We start from the raw sequence: 22,985 nt of genomic DNA on the forward strand, positions 1-22,985 counted from the left end.
TAGTCTAAAGAAAACAAATACAGGCAGGTAGGCTATGCTGCCCTCTGTTGAAGAATTAATGTATAACTCAAGAAAAATTGTCAATTGGAATTACATTATAGCCTATTCAAAACAGACATTATAATGCATAACAGAAAAAAATATTCAAGGCTTACGAAAATGATTTACCTTTTAATCATCAAGCCACAAATTGTATTTTTGTTAATCATTTCCATGCCAGTGATGATGTGCTGCAGGACTAGTGAGTCATCAATACTACATAATATCAATGCATTCTTCATTTTACAAATTGATACATGAATGAACGGTCCGTGCAATCAGAATCCTTGGGACGTCCCTACCCCATTGAAGTTTACAATGGTAAAGGTACGGGTTATGGTTAAGGAATGGTTATGGTTATGGTTTGGTTCGGGTTGGGTAAGGATAGGGGTTAAGGTTAGGATTTAGGGTATGGACGTCCCAAGGATTCCAGATAGCAATGACCTGAATCAACGCTGTCAGTGCTGCTACGGAAGTTATCGCCTTCTAGCATCAGTGGCCTGTGGATGGTGGTAACCAGGCGACTGTCATCATCTGTCAAAGTCGATACATGAAACACTACCTACCTGTAGGACCTCAAGCAACACTTTAATTTTTGCCATGCAATCTGAGTGACTATAATCCGAATAAATTGGATTTTCTCTCAGACAACCGACCATTTTAAGGACTTGGATTCAATTATTTTTCTCATTTGACTTTCAAAAGGTGCGGATATAAATCATGGAACGCTAAAATGGAGAGGAAGAAAAAGGTGTTGGTATTTGAGTAAGTATTGCCTCAAGTCTTTGTATTCAGTTGAATAGTAGTTTAGTTATACTTAACTAAAGCACATACTTAAACTATTGGCAAATAGGGCCTCTTAAATTATGCCAAGTAGCTAAAGTTGAAGTTCTAAAATATCAAATTAAATCAACGTGTATTTGTCACGTGCGTCGAATACAACAGGTGAAATGGTTACAGTGAAATGCTTACTTACAGGCTCTAACCAATAGTGCGAAAAAAGGTGTGTGTGTGTGTAGGTAAGTAAAGAAATAAAACAACAGTAAAAATACATTTGAAAATAAGAGTAGCAAGGCTATATACAGACACCGGTTAGTCAGGCTTATTGAGGTAGTATGTACATGTAGGTATGGTTAAAGTGACTATGCATATATGATGAACAGAGAGTAGCAGTAGCGTAAAAGGAGGGGTTGGCGGGAGGTGGGACACAATGCAGATAGCCCAGTTAGCCAATGTGCGGGAGCACTGGTTGGTCGGGCCAATTGAGGTAGTATGTACATGGATGTATGGTTAAAGTGACTATGCATATAAGATAAACAGAGAGTAGCAGCAGCGTAAAAGAGGGGTTGGGGGGGGGCACACAATGTAAATAATCTGGGTAACCATTGGTTACCTGTTCAGAAGTCTTATGGCTTGGGGGTAAAAACTGTTGAGAAGCCTTTTTGTCCTAGACTTGGCACTCTGGTACCGCTTGCCATGCGGTAGTAGAGAGAACAGTCTATGACTGGGGTGGCTGGGGTCTTTGACAACTTTTAGGGCCTTCCTCTGACACCGCCTGGTGTAGAGGTCCTGGATGGCAGGCAGCTTTGTCCCAGTGATGTATTGGACCGTATGCACTACCCTCTGAAGTGCCTTGCGGTCAGAGGCCGAGCAATTGCCGTACCAGGCAGTGATGCAACCGGTCAGGATGCTCTCGATGTTGCAGCTGTAGAACCTTTTGAGGATCTCAGGACCCATGCCAAATCTTTTTAGTTTCCTGAGGGGGAATAGGCTTTGTCGTGCCCTCTTCACGACTGTCTTGGTGTGTTTAGACTAGATGTCGACCGATTAATCGGAATGGCCGATTAATTAGGGCCGATTTCAAGTTTTCATAACAATCGGAAATCGGTATTTTTGGGCGCCGATTTTTTAAACATTTTTATATATATTTTTTTTTTATACCTTTATTTAACTAGGCAAGTCAGATAAGAACACATTCTTATTTTCAATGACGGTCTAGGAACGGTGGGTTAACTGCCTTGTTCAGGGGCAGAACGACAGATTTTCACCTTGTCAGCTCGGGGGATCCAATCTTGCAACCTTACAGTTAACTAGTCCAAGGCAATAACGACCTGCACTCCACAAGGAGACTGACTGCCTGTTACGCGAATGCAGTAAGCCAAGGTAAGTTGCTAGCTAGCATTAAACTTATCTTATAAAAAACAATCAATCATAACCACTAGTTAACTACACATGGTTGATGATATTACTAGATATTATCTAGCGTGTCCTGCGTTGCATATAATCTGACTGAGTATACAAGCATACAAGTATCTAAGTATCTGACTGAGCGGTGGTAGGCAGAAGCAGGCGCGTAAACATTCATTCAAACAGCACTTTCGTGCGTTTTGCCAGCAGCTCTTCGTTGTGCGTCAAGCATTGCGCTGTTTATGACTTCAAGCCTATCAACTCCCGAGATTAGGCTGGTGTAACCGAAATTAAATGGCTAGCTAGTTAGCTCGCGCTAATAGCGTTTCAAACGTCACTCGCTCTGAGCCTTCTATTAGTTATTCCCCTTGCTCTGCATGGGTAACGCTGCCTCGATGGTGGCTGTTGTCGTTGTGTTGCTGGTTCGAGCCCAGGGAGGAGCAAGGAGAGGGACGGAAGCTATACTGTTACACTTGCAATACTAAAGTGCCTATAAGAACATCCAATAGTCAAAGGTTAATGAAATACAAAATGGTATAGAGGGAAATAGTCCTATAATTCCTATAATAACTACAACCTAAAACTTCTTACTTGGGAATATTGAAGACTCATGTTAAAAGGAACCACCAGCTTTCATATGTTCTCATGTTCTGAGCAAGGAACTGAAACGTTAGCTTTCTTACATAGCACATATTGCACTTTTACTTTCTTCTCCAACACTTTGTTTTTGCATTATTTACTTGAGGCTAAATTTATTTTATTGATGTATTATATTAAGTTAAAATAAGTGTTCATTCAGTATTGTTGTAATTGTCATTATTACAAATAAATAAATAAAGATCGGCCTTTTTGGTCCTCCAATAATCGGTATCGGCGTTGAAAAATCATAATCGGTCGACCTCTAGTTTGGACCATTCTAGTTTGTTGTTGATGTGGACACCAAGGAATTTGAAGCTCTCAACCTGCTCCACTACAGCCCCGTCGATGAGAATGGGGACGTGCTTGGTGCTCCTTGTCCTGTAGTCCACAATCATCTCCTTAGTCTTGGTTACGTTGAGGCATAGGTTGTTATTCTGGAACCACCCGGCCAGGTCTCTGACCTCCTCCCTATAGGCTGTCTCATCGTTGTCGGTGATCAGGCCTACCACTGTTGTGTCGTCTGCAAACTTAATGATGGTGTTGGACTCGTGCCTGGCCATGCAGTCGTGGGTGAACAGGGAGTACAGGAGGGAACTGAGCACGCACCCCTGGGGAGCTTCAGTGTTGAGGATCAGTGTGGCAGATGTGTTGCTACCTACCCTCATCACCTGGGGGCGACCCGTCAGGAAGTCCAGGATCCAGTTGCAGAGGGAGGTGTTTAGTCCCAGGTTCCTTAGCTTAGTGATGAGCTTTGAGGGTACTATGGTGTTGAACGCTGAGCTGTAGTCAATGAATAGCATTCTCACATAGGTGTTCCTTTTATCCAGGTGGGAAAAGGCAGTGTGGAGTGCAATAGAGATTGCATCATCTGTGTATCTGTTTGGGCGGTATGCAAATTGGAGTGGGTCTAGGGTTTCTGGGATAATGGTGTTGATGTGAGCCATTACCAGCCTTTCAAAGCACTTCATGGCTACGGACGTGAGTGCTACGGGTCTGTAGTCATTTAGGCAGGTTGCCTTTGTGTTCTTGGGCACAGGGACTATGGTGGTCTGCTTGAAGCATATTGGTATTACAGACTCAATCAGGGACATGTTGAAAATGTCAGTGAAGACACCTGCCAGTTGGTCAGCACATGCCCGGAGCACACGTCCTGGTAATCCGTCTGGCCCCGCAGCCTTGTGTATGTTGACCTGTTTAAACATCTTACTCACGTCGGCTACGGAGAGCGTGATCACACAGTCGTCCGGAACAGCTGATGCTCTCATGCATGCCTCAGTGTTGCTTGCCTCAAAGCGAGCATAGAAGTGATTTAGCTCGTCTGGTAGGCTCGTGTCACTGGGCAGCTCGCGGCTGTGCTTCCCTTTGTAGTCTGTAATAGTTTGCAAGCCCTGCCACATCCGACGAGCGTCGGAGCCGGTGTAGTATGATTCAATCTTAGCCCTGTATTGACGCTTTGCCTGTTTGATGGTTCGTCGCAGGGCATAGCGGGATTTCTTGTAAGCTTCCGGGTTAGAGTCCCGCACCTTGAAAGCGGCAGCTCTACCCTTTAGCTCAGTACGAATGTTGCCTGTGATCCATGGCTTCTGGTTGGAGTATTACGTACAGTCACTGTGGGGAAGACATCCTCATTGCACTTATTGATAAAGCCAATGACTGATGTGGTGTATTCCTCAATGTCATCAGAAGAATCCCGGAACATGTTCCAGTCTGTGATAGCAAAACAGTCCTGTAGTTTAGCATCTGCTTCATCTGACCATTTTTTTATAGACCGAGTCACTGGTGCTTCCTGCTTTAATTTTTGCTTGTAAGCAGGAATCTGTAGGATAGAGTTGTGGTCGGATTTACCAATTGGAGGGCGAGGGTGAGCTTTGTACGGTCTCTGTGTGGAGTACAGGTGATCTAGAATTTTTTTCCCTCTGGTTGCACATTTAACATGTTGATAGAGATTTGGTAGAACTGATTTAAGTTTCCCTGCATTAAAGTCTCCGGCCACTAGGAGCGCCGCCTCTGGGTGAGTGGTTTCCTGTTTGCTTATTTCCTTATACAGCTGACTGACTGCGGTTTTAGTGCCCGCATCTGATTGTGGTGGTAAATAAACAGCCACAAAAGGTATAGCTGAGAACTCTCTAGGCAAGTAGTGTGACCTGCAATTTATCACAATATACTCTACTTCAGGCGAGCAAAATCTAGAGACTTCCTTAGATTTCGTGCATCAGCTGTTGTTTACAAATATGCACAGACCGCCCCCCCCCCTCGTCTTATCGGAGTGTGCTGTTCTATCTTGCCGGTGCAGCGTGTATCCCGCTAGCTGAATATCCATGTCGTCATTCAGCCACGATATCGTGAAACATAGGATATTACAGTTTTTGATGTCCCGTTGGTAGGATATTCGTGATCGTACCTCGTCTTGTTTATTGTCCAATGATTGCACGTTGGCGAGTAATGTTGACGGTAACGGCAGCTTTCCTACTCGCCTTCTGCGGATCTGGACGAGACATCCGGCTCTACTTCCTCTGCGTCGCTTGCTTATGTGAATAATTGGGATGTCTGCCCTGCGGGGTGTTTAGAGAATAATTGGGATGTCTGCCCTGCGGGGTGTTTGGAGAATAATTGGGATGTCTGCCCTGCGGGGTGTTTGGAGAATAATTGGGATGTCTGCCCTGCGGGGTGTTTGGAGAATAATTGGGATGTCTGCCCTGCGGGGTGTTTGGAGAATAATTGGGATGTCTGCCCTGTGGGGTGTTTGGAGAATAATTGGGATGTCTGCCCTGCGGGGTGTTTGGAGAATAATTGGGATGTCTGCCCTGTGGGGTGTTTGGAGAATAATTGGGATGTCTGCCCTGCGGGGTGTTTGGAGAATAATTGGGATGTCTGCCCTGTGGGGTGTTTGGAGAATAATTGGGATGTCTGCCCTGCGGGGTGTTTGGAGAATAATTGGGATGTCTGCCCTGCGGGGTGTTTGGAGAATAATTGGGATGTCTGCCCTGTGGGGTGTTTGGAGAATAATTGGGATGTCTGCCCTGTGGGGTGTTTGGAGAATAATTGGGATGTCTGCCCTGTGGGGTGTTTGGAGAATAATTGGGATGTCTGCCCTGCGGGGTGTTTGGAGAATAATTGGGATGTCTGCCCTGTGGGGTGTTTGGAGAATAATTGGGATGTCTGCCCTGTGGGGTGTTTGGAGAATATCCTGTGAGTCCTGCTTGTTGTTGTTGTTGTTGTTGAAGAAATCTTTGTCTAATCCGAGGTGAGTGATCACTGTCCTGATATCCAGAAGCTCTCAGTCTAATCCGAGGTGAGTGATCACTGTCCTGATATCCAGAAGCTCTCAGTCTAATCCGAGGTGAGTGATCACTGTCCTGATATCCAGAAGCTCTCAGTCTAATCCGAGGTGAGTGATCACTGTCCTGATATCCAGAAGCTCTCAGTCTAATCCGAGGTGAGTGATCACTGTCCTGATATCCAGAAGCTCTCAGTCTAATCCGAGGTGAGTGATCACTGTCCTGATATCCAGAAGCTCTCAGTCTAATCCGAGGTGAGTGATCACTGTCCTGATATCCAGAAGCTCTCAGTCTAATCCGAGGTGAGTGATCGCTGTCCTGATATCCAGAAGCTCTCAGTCTAATCCGAGGTGAGTGATCACTGTCCTGATATCCAGAAGCTCTCAGTCTAATCCGAGGTGAGTGATCGCTGTCCTGATATCCAGAAGCTCTCAGTCTAATCCGAGGTGAGTGATCACTGTCCTGATATCCAGAAGCTCTCAGTCTAATCCGAGGTGAGTGATCGCTGTCCTGATATCCAGAAGCTCTCAGTCTAATCCGAGGTGAGTGATCACTGTCCTGATATCCAGAAGCTCTCAGTCTAATCCGAGGTGAGTGATCACTGTCCTGATATCCAGAAGCTCTCAGTCTAATCCGAGGTGAGTGATCGCTGTCCTGATATCCAGAAGCTCTTTTCTGCCGTAAGATATGGTTGCAGAAACATTATGTACAAAATAATTTACAAATATCGCTAAAAAACAAACACATAATAGCACAATTGGTTAGGAGACCGTAAAACGGCGGCCATCTCCTCCGGCGCCATTTTTCTGTATTCTGTAAAATATTGATGTGTTTGATAATTTAGTTTTTTTTAAATGTATTTTTCCACCACATACTGTAGCTTCAGACTTGACTTATTAATTAATGATAACATGGACACACATACATAGCTCTCCCAGGATGATAACGTTATAGATTTCATCACATGCCAGGTGAACTCAAGAGATTATTCTCTGTGTTGCAGAATACAAATGAATGGACATTTTTTATCTCCCCTTTACATGTTTTCTATTGGACTTTATTGTCTCTAGTTTTCCAATGGACTCACAATTATGTTAGTTAACCGTGACTTTTACACATTTAGATGTTTTTTCCCATGTCAACGTCTATTTTCAGTCGTGACAAACTATTTTTCTGTCAGTTTCTCTATTATGTAGGTGCTATTGTGACTGTGTGTGGCACAATAGCTTGTGTGTATTGTCTGTGTGTGTGTGTGTGTGTGTGTTTATTGTCTGTGTGTGTGTGTGATCGTTGCTCTCTACATTGTGCCCTGTTCTCCAGCACACTCTCTCTGTGAAATTAGTTTTCCTACCTTGAAAGTATAATATTACCATAAATAAAACATGAAAATCCAAGTAAATAGTCCATCTCACTTTTCCTTGTTATTGATTGAACCTTTAGAGAATGATTGTTATTGAAATGCCATTCGGGTATAGCGGAGTTATAGTGCACAGCATGCATGCAGTCAATAGCACAAAGAGAACTATAGGGTATCTCAAACAGAGGGTGGAGGGAGGGAGGGAGGGGTGGAGGGAGGGAGGGAGGACGTAGTTTCATTAATGTTTCTGTTTTCAGAATTTGTGGAAGCATGATGTGGGATGGATAGAAAAAACGCAACCTTTACTGTGAGTATCGTTTTGTGTGTTGAAAGTTTCTTATTTTCACCTCACAATTGTATTTGTTATTGTAATGCATGGATAATATGTAGGCCTATACAATATCTGTGTCTACTCTGTCTATGACCCTGTTGACCTTCTAGGTAAAGCATTGTTGGGAAAGGACCTGTAGGTAAACATTTCACTGTTAGCCTACATCTGTTGTTTACGAAGCGTGTGACAAATAACAATATATATTTTTATTTTTATTTTTTAAAGCTCAGCTAGATGGGGCAGGTTGGGAGATGGAACCATATATGGATGTACAAGTTTTTTGTGTACATCCATTTTCTTAAATTACAATTATTTTATTTTTTAAATTTCCAGTTGTTTCCCTTGACAACTGACTTCATTTTAAATTAATTGACCGTAGAGTGTGCAACTGCCATTTTCTACACAAAGTCTATACATAAAAGTATTTTCGAATGCCGAAAATAAAGAAATAAATGTGCACTCACTAAATACAGTTTTGATTGATTTATCATTAAACCAGTAGCAGTAGTGACAGACACTACTGTGTTTTATGCACATGTTGTCTGTGTAAATTGTAAACTCTTTCAACTGGTGTAGATGCTAAATAATAATATATTGATTGTAAATGCAGGCAATATCCAGATTGTTGATCACTTCCTCCCCCTATAGATGGCGACTAATGACCCTGACCATCTTGACCCCCCCCGGGACCCCCCAGCCTGGTGACCTCATTGAGATCTTCAGACCAGCCTATCCGCACTGGGCTCTGTACCTGGGAGAAGGTTACATCATCAACTTGACACCTGTTGGTCAGTGTTGACATGAGACTAAATCCTAACTTGAGTTAGAATATGTCGTATGTGTGTTTCAAGTCTCAGGTTTAAAAGCGTATTTGTCACGTGCACATACAGTACCAGTCAAAAGTTTGGGGACACCTGCTCATTCAAGGGTTTTTATTTATTTTTTACTGTTTTCCACATTGTAGAATAATAGTGAAGACATCCAAACTATGAAATAACACATATGGAATCATGTAATAACAAAAAAAGTGTTAAACAAATCAAAATATATTTTATCTTCTTTAAAGTAATCACCCATTGCCTTTGTAACAGGGTTGGTTATGTTTCCACTTGCCTCTAAAGAAATGTGTATTTAATGTTCAAGCATTCTTATTGGTTGGTTCAACTCTGATGACAATAAGGTGTGTTGTGATTGGCCCCGCTTGCAGATAGGGGGAGATCGCGAGGGTCAGGTCTTCCCAGTATGAAAATGCAATGCAAGGGGTAGGTCATGTTCTGAATATTGTTTTATATTTTACAATGTGTACAAGTTTGCTGTACGTTACTGATTTATACATGTTTGGGTATATGGTACTTGTTAGGGATTGAGGGGCTTTCTGGGATGTACTTTGGCATATGATTGCTGTAAATAAGTGTGTTAGCTAGCATACACCGATGTCATGGTCACATAAGCCCACTGCTAACACAGTTGTCTTCATGCTACAGATTTTGCCATCGACAGCCATCAATATCGTTAAACCCTGCACAACTAACGTGCTGTTTCCTATTTAACAACTATTTAACAACAACAACAACGATTTACATCTGTTACACCTTGATGATAGCTTTGCACACTCTTGGCATTCTTTCAACCAGCTTCACCTGGAATGCTTTTCCAACAGAATTCTAAATAAATCACAGACCGTGTTACCAGCAAAGCACCCCCACAGCATCACACCTCCTCATCCATGCTTCACAGTGGGAACCACACATGCACAGATCATCCATTCACCTACTCTGTGTCTCACAAAGACATGGCGGTTTGAACCAAAAGTCTCAAATTTGGACTCATCAGACCAAAGGACAGATTTCTACCGGTTTAATGTCCATTGCTCTGGGTCTTCCATTCCTGTGTCGGTACTCATGAGAGCCAGTTTCATCATAGCACTTGATGATTTTTGCGACTGCACTTAAAGAAACTTTCAAAGTTCTTTACATTTTCTGTATTGACTGACCTTCATGTGTTAAAGTAATGATGGACTGTCGTTTCTCTTTGCTTATTTGAGCTGTTCTTGCCATAATATGGACTTTCCAGGTGGCTACCTCATGAATCTGGTTGAGAGAATGCCAAGAGTGTGCAAAGCTGTCATCAAGGCAAAGAGTGTCCAAACTTTTGACTGGTACTGTATGTCGTATGTGTGTCGTATATGTTATGTATCGGTGTTGTATGTGTCGTACTTGATGCTGCAGAATGTAAACGCTTCCAATGCACAATCTGCTTAAAACATTTGAATTAAATCACACTTATCTTACATTAAGAGTATAGCCCTTTGTGAATTTATTCAGCATTTTCAAAGGGTGGGATTCAATCAATTCCACATTTATCAATACAAGTTTTGATTGAATTTCAACCACTAATAACTGCAATTTAATAATGCTAATGCTTCACGCCCCCTGAATATTGTCTCCTTCCTGTAGATGAGTCAGGCTGCAGCCATCTCCAGTGTGAAGTCTGTGTTCAGTCAGAAGGCAGTGGTCCGAATGCAGCTTCTAAAGGAGACGACTCGTACCGGGTCAACAACAAATACGACGACCACCACACTCCATTTCCCGTCAATGACATAATTTGGCGATCTCAAGTTCTCATTGGCCAGGAGGTGTCTTATGACCTGTTGGGCAGTAACTGCGAGCACTTCGTCGCCTTGTTGCGCCAAGGAAAGGGAGTGTCTGAGCAGGTCTTTTACTCCTTCTTTCTCTCTTTCTCTCACTCTTCCTGTCTCTTTCTTCCTGTTTATGCGCTGTATTCTGTGTCACTCTCTCTCTCTTTGCTGATGCCCAATTCAAAATCGATATCTAGCCACTACCCATTGGTTTTTGTATTTGTTTTATCAAATGATTAAAGCTTGTTATACCTTCTTACAGGGCAGGTGGAGTTTCCACCATATTGCTGTATACTTACGTATTCCTCTGAGACCTACATGCAGAAGTGCCTAGGTGACAATTTGGACATAGGGCATTACTCTCTCCTTTTTTCCAATGTATAAAAGGTCATTCTAGCCCTTATCACTACTTACAATCAATATACCCTGGTATAGTCAATAAGTTATCGTCCTCTCCACCACCATACGCATATAATTCAATGACGTTACATTAGGCGTTATTGCATTTACCAGGTACAATTGTTATTTTCTGTTGTGTCCACAGGCCACACGGGCCATTGGGGCCATCACATTGGTCACAGCTGCAGCAAGGGCCTTCTCTGTGCTTGGACTGGTCAACACACGCTCCAGAAACCGACCCTTCTGAGGACCCTCAACAATAGCAGTATTGTCCTGGGCTACTGGTCTGGGATTCAAACTTCCCCTCAGTCTTTTGTTTAAGAGGATACCTCATTTTTACCCAATTTCATAAAAAAATTATGCATTTATCTATTTTTATCATCCTTTGTATTGAAGGCCAAGCAAACCAAATACTGTATAAGGTAGAGATGTTGCCTACATTAAAATGTAAAATGTATATCTTGCTGGAGATACACATTTTGAGATGTTGAATGGATTGGTTGGGTGAAAATGAAATGTAAAATGTGACAAAGGAATCATTCATAAAGAAAACTGAAACATTACTGGAGTCATTAGTCTTTATTATTACAATAATAAACCCTTTTATTTTTGTTATATAATTCCATTTTGTCAAGCACATACATAGTTTTGAATAGCATCTAAAATTCTATCACAAAAAGAAAACTGACAGAACTAATTGAATCACAATACAAAAAAAATGAATGAATTTTTTTTATCAACTGATAAGTATGTTGACACACTTTACATAAAAATGCCTACATCAAAGACAGTACAGTATGAAGATAGGCTAAAACTGCTTATCCAATAGAAATCCCTGATCACACTTGTAGGTGATGTTGGGGGGCTAAACTCATGCATAAAAACCAATGAGGTACTTACTGTATATAAACCCTGGATTGCTGCTATGTTTTGGCCAATAAGAGGCTTTGAAACCACCGGTCAAGGTTATTGGCACTCCTCAATAGGAGCAGTCCTCCATTGGAATGAAAGGAATTCTACAGTATTTCAATGAAATATTTCAAGGACAAAATCACATGTATTTAATTATTTGTTTGTTGTAGTGGGGACAGTAACATTAGTAATTTCAAAAAATGATACCTTTAAGGAAAATGTTTAAATATAGTTATATATTTTTATTTGTACTCTTAGCTCACATAATATAATTTTAGAGTATACATTAAGATGTCTGGTAATAGAATACATGTGGCAAAACAAATGTAGACATTAATAAATGCATTTCTATAGCTTCCAAAATAATTTACATCGGTGTGGGAGTTCCAAAATGGAGGCATGGAGACTAAAAAAACCGCTCTCCAAAACGTTTCTAGTGTGAATATAAATCATTGGTACACGTCGTCGTGTCACGGTAGTCTCGCGCCGAATTGCGCATGTGCTGGCGGTCAACTCAAAGGTACTCCTTCCATATAAAGTTGTTTTTGACGAAAATGAAAACCTGTCAGTTTGTCGCTTTCACAAGGTTGGAGTAATAACATGTTCAACTACTTAAGACATTGGCTCGAATCTAGGTTATGCCCAGTGGTGGAAAATGCACCCAATTGTCATACTTGAGTAAAAGTAAAGATTCCCTAATAGAAAATGACTCAAGTAAAAGTGAAAGTCACGCAGTAAAATACTACTTGAGTAAAAGTCTAAAACTATTTGGTTTTAAATATACTTAAGTATCAAAAGTAAATGTAATTGCTAAAATATACTTATAGTATCTCAAGTAAAAGTATGAATCTTTTCAAATTCATTATATAAAGCAAACCAGATGGCACCATTTTCTTGTTTTCTTTAATTTACGGATAGCCAGGGGCACACTCCAACACTCAGACATTAATTATAAACAAAGCATGTGTTTTGTGAGTCCGACAGATCAGAGGCAGTAGGGATGACCAGGGATGTTCTCTTGATAAGTGTGTGAATTAGAAAAAATGTCTTCCCTGCTAAACATTCAACATGTAATGAGTACTTTGGGTGTCAGGGAAAATGTATGTAGTAAAAAGTATGACATTTTATTTTGGAAAGTAAAAGTTGTCACAAATGTAAATAGTAAAGTAAAGCACTTAAGTAGTAGTTTCATGTATTTTTACTTAAGTGCTTTACACAACTGGTTATGCCTTTGTAACAGTATAACTTTAAACCGTCCCCTCGCCCCGACACGGGCGCGAACCAGGGACCCTCTGCACACATCAACGACGGTCGCCCACGAAGCATCGTTACCCATCGCTCCACAAAGGCCACGGCCCTTGCAGAGCAAGGTGCAACACTACTTCTAGGTTTCAGAGCAAGTGACGTAACTGATTGAAACGCTAGTAGCGCGTACCCGCTAACTAGCTAGCCATTTCACATCCGTTACACCTTTAGATTTCAAGAAAATTAACAAATAAGGAAGAATGTTTTATTCTCAAACCCTAAACCCAGGCCTGGTCTGTTTGATGTTTGCAAGCGTTCCCGGAAGTCTTGCAAAGTTGAGCCTTTGGGTTTAGAAACCGTGCCTACATTATTTTATATATATATATATTAGTACCAGTCAAAAGTTTGGACACAACTACTCATTCAAGGGTTTTTCTTTATTTTTACTATTTTCTACATTGTAGAATAATTGTGAAGACATCAACACTATGGAATAACACATATGGAATCATGTACTAACCAAAAAAGTGTTAAACAAATCAAAATATATTTTATATTTGAGATTCTTCAAAGTAGCCATCCTTTGCTTTAATGACAGTTTTGCACACTCTTGGCATTCTCTCACCCAGTTTCATCTGGAATGCTGAAAGCTCTGCGGTCCAAACTCTGCGGTCCAACTCATCCAAAACCATCTCAATTGGGTTGAGGTCGGGTGATTGTGAAGGCCAGGTCATCTGATGTAGCACTCCATCCCTCTCCTTCTTGGTCAAATAGCCCTTACACAGCCTGGAGGTGTGCTGGGTCATTGTCCTGTTGAAAAACAAATGATAGTCCCACTAAGAGCAAACCAGGTGGGCTGGCGTATCACTGCAGAATGCTGTGGTAGCCATGCTGCTTAAATGTGCCTTGAATTCTAAATAAATCACAGACAGTGTCACCAGCAAAGCATCCCCACACCATCACACCTCCTCCTCCATGCTTCACGGTGGGAACCACACATGCAGAGATCATCTGTTCACCTACTCTGCATCTCACAAAGACACAGCAGTTGAAACCAAAAATCAGACCAAAGGACAGATTTCCACCGGTCTAATGTCCATTGCTTGTGTTTCTTGGCCCAAGCAAGTCTCTTTTTCCTGTTGGTGTCCTTTAGTCGTGGTTTCTTTGCAGCATTTCGACCACGAAGGCCTGATTCACACAGTCTCCTCCTCTGGTATACCACCCCTACTTTGTCACAACATAACTGATTGGCTCAAATGCATTAAGAAGGAAAGAAATTCCACAAATTAACTTTTAACAAGGCACACCTGTTAATTAAAATGCATTCCAGGTGACTACCTCATGTATCTGGTTGAGAGAATGCCAAGAGTGTGCAAAGCTGTCATCAATGCAAAGGGTGGCTACGTTGAAGAATCTCAAATATAAAATATGTTTTGATTTGTTTAACACTTTTTTGGTTACTATATGATTCCATAAGTGTTATTTCATAGTTTTCATGTCTTCACTATTATTCTACAATGTAGAAAATTGTAAAAATAAAGAAAAACCTTTGAATGAGGAGGTGTGTCCAAACTTTTGACTGGGCCTGTATATAATTTATATATATATATTTTTTTATTAACAACAAATCAATACAAGAAGGACATGGGGAACACAAGTATATATAAAGAATATGCAAAGGACATTTGGGCTAGGGGGTACAATATCACATTACACCTCAAGGGGCATACACACACTCATAATTCGAACAGCTTTTTTGTTGGTAGAATATTTAGTTGTCTTAAAATATAGTTATTTTTGTAAGGTAAGAAAATGTGGTGTTTTTTTGTAAATGTACATTTGTGAATATTAAATTTGTCCAGAAGAATAATGAAATGAATTACATAAAATTGTTTCAACTTATATCTATCGTAGGTAAAGAATCCAAGCAGTACATCTCTCACATTATTTTATAGTTGCAATGAATGTATCTGTCTGTTCTGGTCCTTGGTTCAATAAAGTTTCCAAGCTTCAAACGTATATGTGACGTAGATTTCATGCGCAAAGAAGCCACACGTGTTATGTTTTCATGGAGGTGGTTGGTAATCTGTTTAGGTAATTTGTAAATCGTAATATTCCAAAGGAAACGCAATTTAAATAAGTGATCAACAACACCAGCAAACATGGGGAAGAAACTCAAAGTTGGAAAGACCAGAAAAGATAAATTCTACCACTTAGCAAAGGAAACGGGTAAGATCTATAAACGTAGAGAACTCATCGTGCTATTAGCCTCATTTAAATGGGCTAGCTAAATCAAGTCCAAGTTAATTAATACAGTATCTAAACAGTAAGCTAGTTGTACTGTGTGCTTTTGAGTTTAAACAGATACTGTATATGTGACGTTAGCTACCTAGCTATTGTTGCTCATCGGGGATTGGGTACCCTTGATCATATAGCCATCAATATTCAAGAACTTAGCTATCTAGAGATACTGTAGCTAACTGGCTTGTCAGGATTGTGATACTGATAGTTGAAGACAGCTGGATCGTGTAGCATTAAAACAGCTGGCTAGTAATGTAGAAATGACATTGTCTGGTTATATATGTGTAATACTCTCGCTCTCCTCTCCCTCAGGATATCGTTCACGTTCTTCCTTCAAGCTTATTCAGCTGAACCGAAAATTCCAGTTCTTACAGAAAGCCAGGGCTCTGGTGGACTTGTGCGCTGCTCCGGGTGGTTGGTGGGTACCGTAGCTATCTTCATCGCGTGTCACATGATCTCAATATACTCTCATACGCTACTGACTGTCAAGTCTTACTTTAGCTAGCTATTTGATATGTTAAACATTATCATGTCCTGTAGTAGGCCTATGAAATATTTTCGTATCTTGTTTTATATATATTTTTTGTTGTCAACATTCTTTCTCTCTGTCATACCATAGGTTACAGGTGGCGTCCAAGTTTATGCCCATCTCCAGTCTTGTTATTGGTGAGTCAAACCTCGTCTCAGACACCTCTAACATATACCAACTTACGTAATACTTAGCTGTAATACTTAGCCGATATAAAAAATAAAATAAAAAACTGTTGCAGTGCTGTTATAGTTATTTGATGATGTCACTGCGTTCCTATCTCCAAAGGTGTCGACTTGGTCCCAATCAGAACTATCCCCAACGTGGTCACCCTGACAGAGGACATCACCACAGAGAAATGCCGGCAGGTAGGTCAGAGGTCAAATTAGTGAGTCTGTTATTTAACCATAACAGGATGGTGTTTTAATGTAGTTCATCACAGTACAGTGTTGACATAACTCCTATTGAATGTTCTAGGACAGTATTCTATGATACACTGTTATATGAGTTGGTAACTTCATCATACATCACCAAATTGTGACAACTTTAGTTCAAAGAGGACCGTGTTTGACGTAACTGTTGTTTTGGCCAGGCTCTGAGGAAGGAGCTCCAGACATGGAAGGTGGACGTGGTCCTAAACGACGGAGCTCCAAATGTTGGAGCTAACTGGGTGCATGATGCCTTCTCTCAGGGTAAGTAACGCACTGATAACACCTTTATATGTAAACTGAGAGGAAATGAGCTTAACACCACGTTTGTCCGTCCATCAGCTATATGGCATGTTCACTCTCATAACATATGTACAGGAGAAATGCGTATTAGATTAACAGTAAATTAATGACATTCGAAGGTAATAAATCAGTGTCGAGGAGCAGAACACAATCTTTGTCTTACTTGAACCCTCCTCTACCTACCAGCTCATCTGACCCTGATGGCTCTGAAGCTGGCGTGTGACTTCCTGGCCAAAGGGGGCACGTTTGTCACCAAGGTGTTCCGCTCCAAAGACTACCAGCCACTGCTGTGGATCTTCCAGCAGTTCTTCAAGAAGGTGCAGGCTACCAAGCCCCAGGCCTCCAGAAACGAGTCGGCTGAGATCTTCGTCATCTGCCAAGGTGGGTTGGTTCACCCCGACTCTCTATAGCAGAGTTGGAAAAGTAAGAAGTGCCATTGATATTCATTGAGGATTTTTCCATTCTGATTGGAATTCCCATTCACTTCCTGAATTGACTCCAACCCTGCTCTTTAGCACCAGGTATCGAGAGTAAATTGAGAAATATATACTTTGGGTTTATTGTGGTAAATGTTGGTCTTGTTGAGTAACTGAGGACGGGACTTCATTCCATTTCAGGCTACCTGGCCCCAGACAAAATTGACAACAAGTTCTTCGACCCCAAACATGTTTTCAAAGAGGTGGAGGTCCAAGCCAAGGCTATCAAAGACCTGGTCCCTCTGAAGAAACCAAAGGTGTGTGTGTGCACCTGTGTGTAATTCTTCACAGTGATGTCTTATGAATGAACAGACTGTATATTTTAGTGGCTTCATTCATTCATGCTGTTTTTCAGGCGGAGGGATACACAGATGGTGATCTGACCCTGTATCACACCTTCTCAGCGACCGCCTTCCTCAAGGCTGACAACCCTGTGGACTTCCTGAGCAAAGCCAACGAGGTGAGACGCATTATACAGAACTTTACAATGGCAGTCAGCATTGATGGCAAGTTAACTTGCTGGCTAGCTAAACCACATTTAGCTACAATAGCATTTCTGTCTCTGAGCAGATTTTAATATTGTTTTTATTGGGGTGTCCCTCCAGATCAATTTTGACAACCCTGAGTTAGAGTCTCACGAGGCCACCTCTGACGAGGTCATAGAGTGTTGCCGTGACATCAAGGTTCTGGGCCGCAAGGAGCTCCGGTAAGCCAATGAGATTGTTATACTGTAATGATAACAATACACTGACTTCATAACGTGTTTTTTTATAGACCCAAATATGTACTGCAACCCAAGTCTCGTCGCCGGCCCTCCTATAGGGCTCTCCAATGACCTTTGCCCTCTGACCCTGTGTATGTGTGTGTCCTCAGTCTGCTGCTGAACTGGAGGTCCAAGCTGAGGCGATACCTGGCTAAGAAGCTAAAGGACGAGGCCAAACAGCTGGATGAGGACATCAAGTAAGAATTGTTTTAAACATTCCTTAATCTTCATATCTACAGCAAGTTCTATTGAGAGAGACTCCCAGTCCAGATTGAACCCCTAGACTCCCAGTCCAGATTGAACCCCTAGACTCCCAGTCCAGATTGAACCCCTAGACTCCCAGTCCAGATTGAACCCCTAGACTCCCAGTCCAGATTGAACCCCTAGACTACCTAAGGCCCTAGGTAGAACAACTCCAGGTAGGTACTGACTCCACCTGGTCTTCTGTTTGTTCCCTCCATATTGTTTTACACCCATCCAGTCTGAACACATGAGAGTATCATGATTTGCCTATCTAGGGATTGGGCCTGATTTTGGTAGACAAGATACCTCATACCTGTGTAAAAGAGATTATGTTAGGTTCTAAATTAACATTATTTGAAGTTGCACATCCCATTATACAGAGCAGTAGGCATCAGTAACATTGGCCTTTATTGTTGTGCTTGTGTGCAGACTGAGTTCAGGTGAGGAGGCGAGCGATGCAGAGGAGAAGAAAGAAGAGAAGAAAGAGGAGAAGGAGAAAAAGAAAATGACGGTGGCTGAAAAGAAGGAAGAAGAGGCCGAGTTGGAGGAGGAAGAGATGGAGCAGAAACTGGCCGAGCTGAAAGCCGAGGAGGTGGCAGAGCTGAGACGGTAAGTCTTTATTCTGAGGAGAAGGCAGAGCTGAGACGGTAAGTCTTTATACTGAGGAGATGGCAGAGCTGAGACGGTAAGTCTTTATACTGAGGAGATGGCAGAGCTGAGACGGTAAGTCTTTATACTGAGGAGATGGCAGAGCTGAGACGGTAAGTCTTTATACTGAGGAGATGGCAGAGCTGAGACTAAGTCTATGCTCACCTATCTGCTCTCTAATGCATATACCAACAATGGGATTTGATGGATCAAAATAGAATAACTTCACTATTCACACATTACAGATACAATACACAAGTCCCAAGAATCAATGTTCATTAAAAAGCCTTACTCATGCTGGCACAACTGGTGTCTTGGTCTTGAGAGGCAGAGACCTAAGTCTGCGGCCTGATGGCAACTGCTTCCTGATTTTTAAGGGAGGGGGGTTATGATATGACAGATGTCAACACACCTTACAAACAGGAAATATAGCACGTTTGCTGGTATATTCTGTGACCGGTGCTGTATTGTCCAATGTGAGGTGTTGTGCTGACGTGCGTGCTGGTGTGTTGTGCCAACCAGGAAGAAGAAGAAGCTTCTGAAGGAGAGGAGGAAGCAGAGGGAGAGGGTGGCACTGAAGATGGACCTGCCGGGAGTCTCCATCGCAGATGGCAACGACTCCTCCATGTTCTCCCTCGCAACCATTAACAAGGCCACGGTAACACAGAGACCCATATGCATGCACATACACACACCAATTGACCATGGACATGGTTTTGAATAGATTTTTAGAAAGGTCGTTTTTGTCTCATAAAATGGTAATGTATTGTATTTCTCATGATTGTGAAAAGCTTCATCTTTCCCCTCATTCCGTCCCTCTCCTAGGTTCTGTGTGAGATCACCAAGGGGGACATGAAGTTAGCTGATGCCATGGTGGAAGGGGAGGAGGACCTGTACTTCTCTGACGACGGTGACAGTGACGAGGTCTCCCTGGTCTCTGACCTGGACGATGACGACTTGGATGAGATCATAGAAAATCAGAAGGAGATGGCCAAGGACAAGGCCACCAAGAAAAAGTATGTCTTTCACTCAGTTTGTCTCTGTCTGTATCGCTGCTTTTGACACTCAGGGCAGTCACTTTAACTTCGTACATTAAATAACTTCTACTCAATCCACTTTTGGCTCATAACTTCATAAAAATGTTGGCAAAACTGCTGTTGCAATGTTACTGTTTTTTTTTTTTTTCAATGCTTGATGTGTGTTGTAGAGTGTCCTTCAGTGTGGAGAAGGAGGAGGAGGATGAAGAGGAAGAAGGGAGTGGCCTGATAGTGGAGCTGGAGGGAAAGGAGGAGAAGAGGGACCGTGAGACCAGCATGTGGTTCAGCAAGGTCTGTAGTACACACACAGTCACCCACACACAACACTCTGTACTCACACGCACAGTCAGACACACAACAACACGCTGCAGCCACACACAACACACTGCACTCACCCACCCACACATACATGCTCACCGACACGCTGTACGCGCCCACCCACTAACACAGACTTCCTCATGCACATGGAGTACTTTTATAGTACCCTTGGTTCTCTCATCTCTGTGACCTCTGACCTTATGATGTGACTTTCTGACCCCCACAGGACATCTTCTCTGAACTGGATCTGGACGGAGATGCAGCGAGCGAGCTGCGGCAGACACAGATGCTACAGAACAAGGACCCTACAGGTACAGGAAGAGTACAGCAGGACTGCATCGCAATAAAGTGTCTTCCTCCCCTCCTGTTTGATAGGTGGAAATTCCCAGTAGGTGTCCACCATATTGCTTTCAGCCCAGTGTAGGTAAAAGGGAAGAGTCCACTTTAGACTGAGATTTGTCCGTAGTGAGAGAAGAGTGTTGGATGAACTTTTTGTAACACCTTTGTTGTGTCTTCAGCCAAGGGGAAGAAGAGGAAAGCCCAAAAGGAGCCTGATACGGCCCAGCCCGAGGGGGAAGAGGCGGGGCCTTCACAGGAAGCTGGGGCAGAGGGGGATCGCGACAGCTACTCTGATGACAACAGCAGTGACGAGGATGATGAGAAGTCAGGGCTCATGTCACATGACTTATTAAAGAATAGACTAGAACTTTTGTCCCATTTTGTCATATTGTTAACAAAATACCTTTTCATCAATTTTGCAGGATTCTGATAGCGAACAGATTGAAAAATGATTGAAGGAATTCTTTGATTTGAGATTCTATTTGACAGATTCCAACAGGGGTAGTGCTGGTAGACATTATGACTTGGCTTATGACCAAAATATGCACTTTCCCCCGTCCTCTAAAAGTGTAAACATCATGTGTGGTCTACAGGAGTATCGCTCAGATGAAGGCGGCTAAAGGGTCCGGCGGTATCCAAGGAGACGGCGACGACTTCCAGGTGGTGCCAGTGGAGAGCACCAGTGAGTAAAGAGAACATGTCTAGGGCGCGGGCCTTAGAGTGACTGTTTAGACCATAGACCATTAGACCAATGGCAAGATTTTAAGCGGTCCTAAAGCTTTAACTGGTGTGTGTTCCCCCAGGCAAGCGTGCTCGCATCATGAATGCAGAGGGTTTGGCCCTGGGCTGTCAGATCGCCACCTCCAAGAAGAGATCAAGGGACCTGGTTGACGGCTCCTTCCACAGGCAAGATTAGCTGATTACTTTGTGTGTGTGTTCACTAATGATACTACTTATTTAGCCATGCCATGTATTATTTCTGTGTGACAATGTATGTGTTCAGGTTTGCTAGCTCGGAGGACCAGTGCGAGGTGCCCGAGTGGTTCGTGGATGACGAGAAGAAACACAGGAATAAGCCTATCCCCGTCACCAAGGAGATGGTGGAGGAGTACAAGGCAAAATGGAAGGAGATCAACGCCAGACCCATTAAACGAGTGGCTGAGGCCAAGGCCAGGAAGAAGAAGAGGGTGAGAAAGAGATGTTGGAACGAGAGGGTAGAAGTAGAGGGGGAAAGATAATATTATGAAGGGAAATGGAAGGGAGACAGGGGAATGAGGGTAGAGGAGGATGTTGGGTAAAAAGGTGGGAGACAGATGGAGAAAGGGTGTAAAGATGGAGGATGCAGCATACAGTATGTGACCTTTGTTTATCTGTGCGGTATGACAGATGCTGAAGAAGATGGAGTCAGCCAAGAAGAAGGCGGAGGCCGTGGTCAACACAGTGGACATTGGTGAAAGGGAGAAGATGGCCCAGCTAAAGAGGTACAAATGCAATTTTACACCATCAAAACCTCTGCGACTACATGTACCACAACCATTTACACTGCTACATCTCTGGCAGTGACATGTCCCATTACAGTAGGACTTTACTACACATGTGGCTAGCTAAATAACTACCACTTTACTCTACCAGTGACATGTACCACCAACATTTTACTTTAGTAAGTAAAGTCCCTTCTCTCTGTTCTTTTAGTATCTATAAGAAGGCGGGCCTTGGTAAGGAGAAGAGGGAGGTCACGTACGTCGTGGCCAAGAAGGGCTCTGGTACCAAGAGGGTTCGTCGTCCGGGCGGTGTCAATGGCCAGTTCAAAGTGGTGGACGGCCGCATGAAGAAGGACATGAGAGGCATGCAGAGGAAAGAGCAGCGCGAGAGAGGGGGCAAAAAAGGAGGGAAGGGGAAAGGAGGGGGGAAAGGAAAAGGCAGGGGTGGTGGAGGAGGATTTAAGGGTGGAAGAGGAGGGATGAAGGGTGGAAAAGGACGTCCTGGCAGGAAATGAGTAAAAGAACACCGCTCTGTCCCCTCCTTTTGTTTTCGGAGGTTAAATTATCTTTCCCCTCCATTTTGTATCTGAGAGTTGTCATATAGGCAAGCTAAGATGGCTGCCACACTGCTGGTTCTGCTACAGTGGAATTGTGGGCAACAGAGCTTCCCTGGTGTACTTTGAGACCCTCTACCGAAACAGTGACCTCCGTACTGAAAAGCATGATAAAACAATACAGGTATCCTCCAATCTTTTGGGTAAATAAAAGGAGTGCTGTGTGTACATCATTCTATGAGAGGATGTCCTACTTGCCTTACATCCGGTGTTGACTGAAGCTGTTTCAGTGCACACCCTGAACCACTCTGTAATAAATGGTTTAGATCAAGATTTCACATGAATAGAAATGTGTATTAAAATAAATGTGCTTTCCAGATGTTCTTTTAAATCTTGTAAATACTGATTTCACAATAAATGTCTTGATGAAACAAGTTAACTGATCATCTGTACCTCCCTGATTCTCTTCACGAACTAAAGTTTCTTCATCCGATGGTCACCCCTACAACGATTTGAAATTCAATATTTTTTACTCATGTT

At 42.5% G+C, this 22,985-nt stretch overlaps 2 protein-coding genes across 3 annotated transcripts; both read left to right on the forward strand.

Annotated features, from left to right (window-relative positions):
• Positions 1-2,155: 2,155 nt before the first annotated feature.
• On the forward strand, positions 2,156-11,396 carry LOC120053348 (phospholipase A and acyltransferase 1-like). 2 transcript variants are annotated; one of them, XR_005477498.1, is made up of 6 exons: positions 2,156-2,202; positions 7,758-7,807; positions 8,480-8,619; positions 10,288-10,544; positions 10,732-10,803; positions 11,014-11,124. XR_005477498.1 is itself a non-coding variant. In XM_039000470.1 (5 exons), exons 3-5 carry the CDS (start codon positions 8,490-8,492, stop codon positions 11,113-11,115), a joined length of 489 nt encoding a protein of 162 aa, XP_038856398.1. In that variant the 5' UTR covers positions 2,156-2,202; positions 7,758-7,807; positions 8,480-8,489; the 3' UTR covers positions 11,116-11,396. The 2 variants fall into 2 exon arrangements, 1 of the variants encoding a protein (XP_038856398.1); XM_039000470.1 differs by lacking the exon at positions 10,732-10,803 and having other exon boundaries at positions 11,014-11,396.
• A 3,664-nt stretch (positions 11,397-15,060) lies between these two features.
• On the forward strand, positions 15,061-22,889 carry ftsj3 (FtsJ RNA 2'-O-methyltransferase 3). Its single transcript, XM_039000785.1, has 21 exons — positions 15,061-15,254; positions 15,639-15,744; positions 15,946-15,992; positions 16,144-16,223; positions 16,448-16,547; positions 16,773-16,967; positions 17,204-17,319; positions 17,418-17,522; positions 17,668-17,768; positions 17,936-18,022; positions 18,498-18,677; positions 19,239-19,374; positions 19,542-19,732; positions 19,924-20,044; positions 20,298-20,382; positions 20,590-20,734; positions 21,004-21,092; positions 21,214-21,316; positions 21,414-21,597; positions 21,797-21,891; positions 22,103-22,889. The coding sequence occupies exons 1-21, from the start codon at positions 15,188-15,190 to the stop codon at positions 22,404-22,406; spliced, it is 2,637 nt and encodes an 878-aa protein (XP_038856713.1). The 5' UTR covers positions 15,061-15,187; the 3' UTR covers positions 22,407-22,889.
• Positions 22,890-22,985: the final 96 nt, after the last annotated feature.

Source organism: Salvelinus namaycush, chromosome 9 (assembly GCF_016432855.1).
Source record: "Salvelinus namaycush isolate Seneca chromosome 9, SaNama_1.0, whole genome shotgun sequence".
Taxonomy (NCBI): domain Eukaryota; kingdom Metazoa; phylum Chordata; class Actinopteri; order Salmoniformes; family Salmonidae; genus Salvelinus; species Salvelinus namaycush.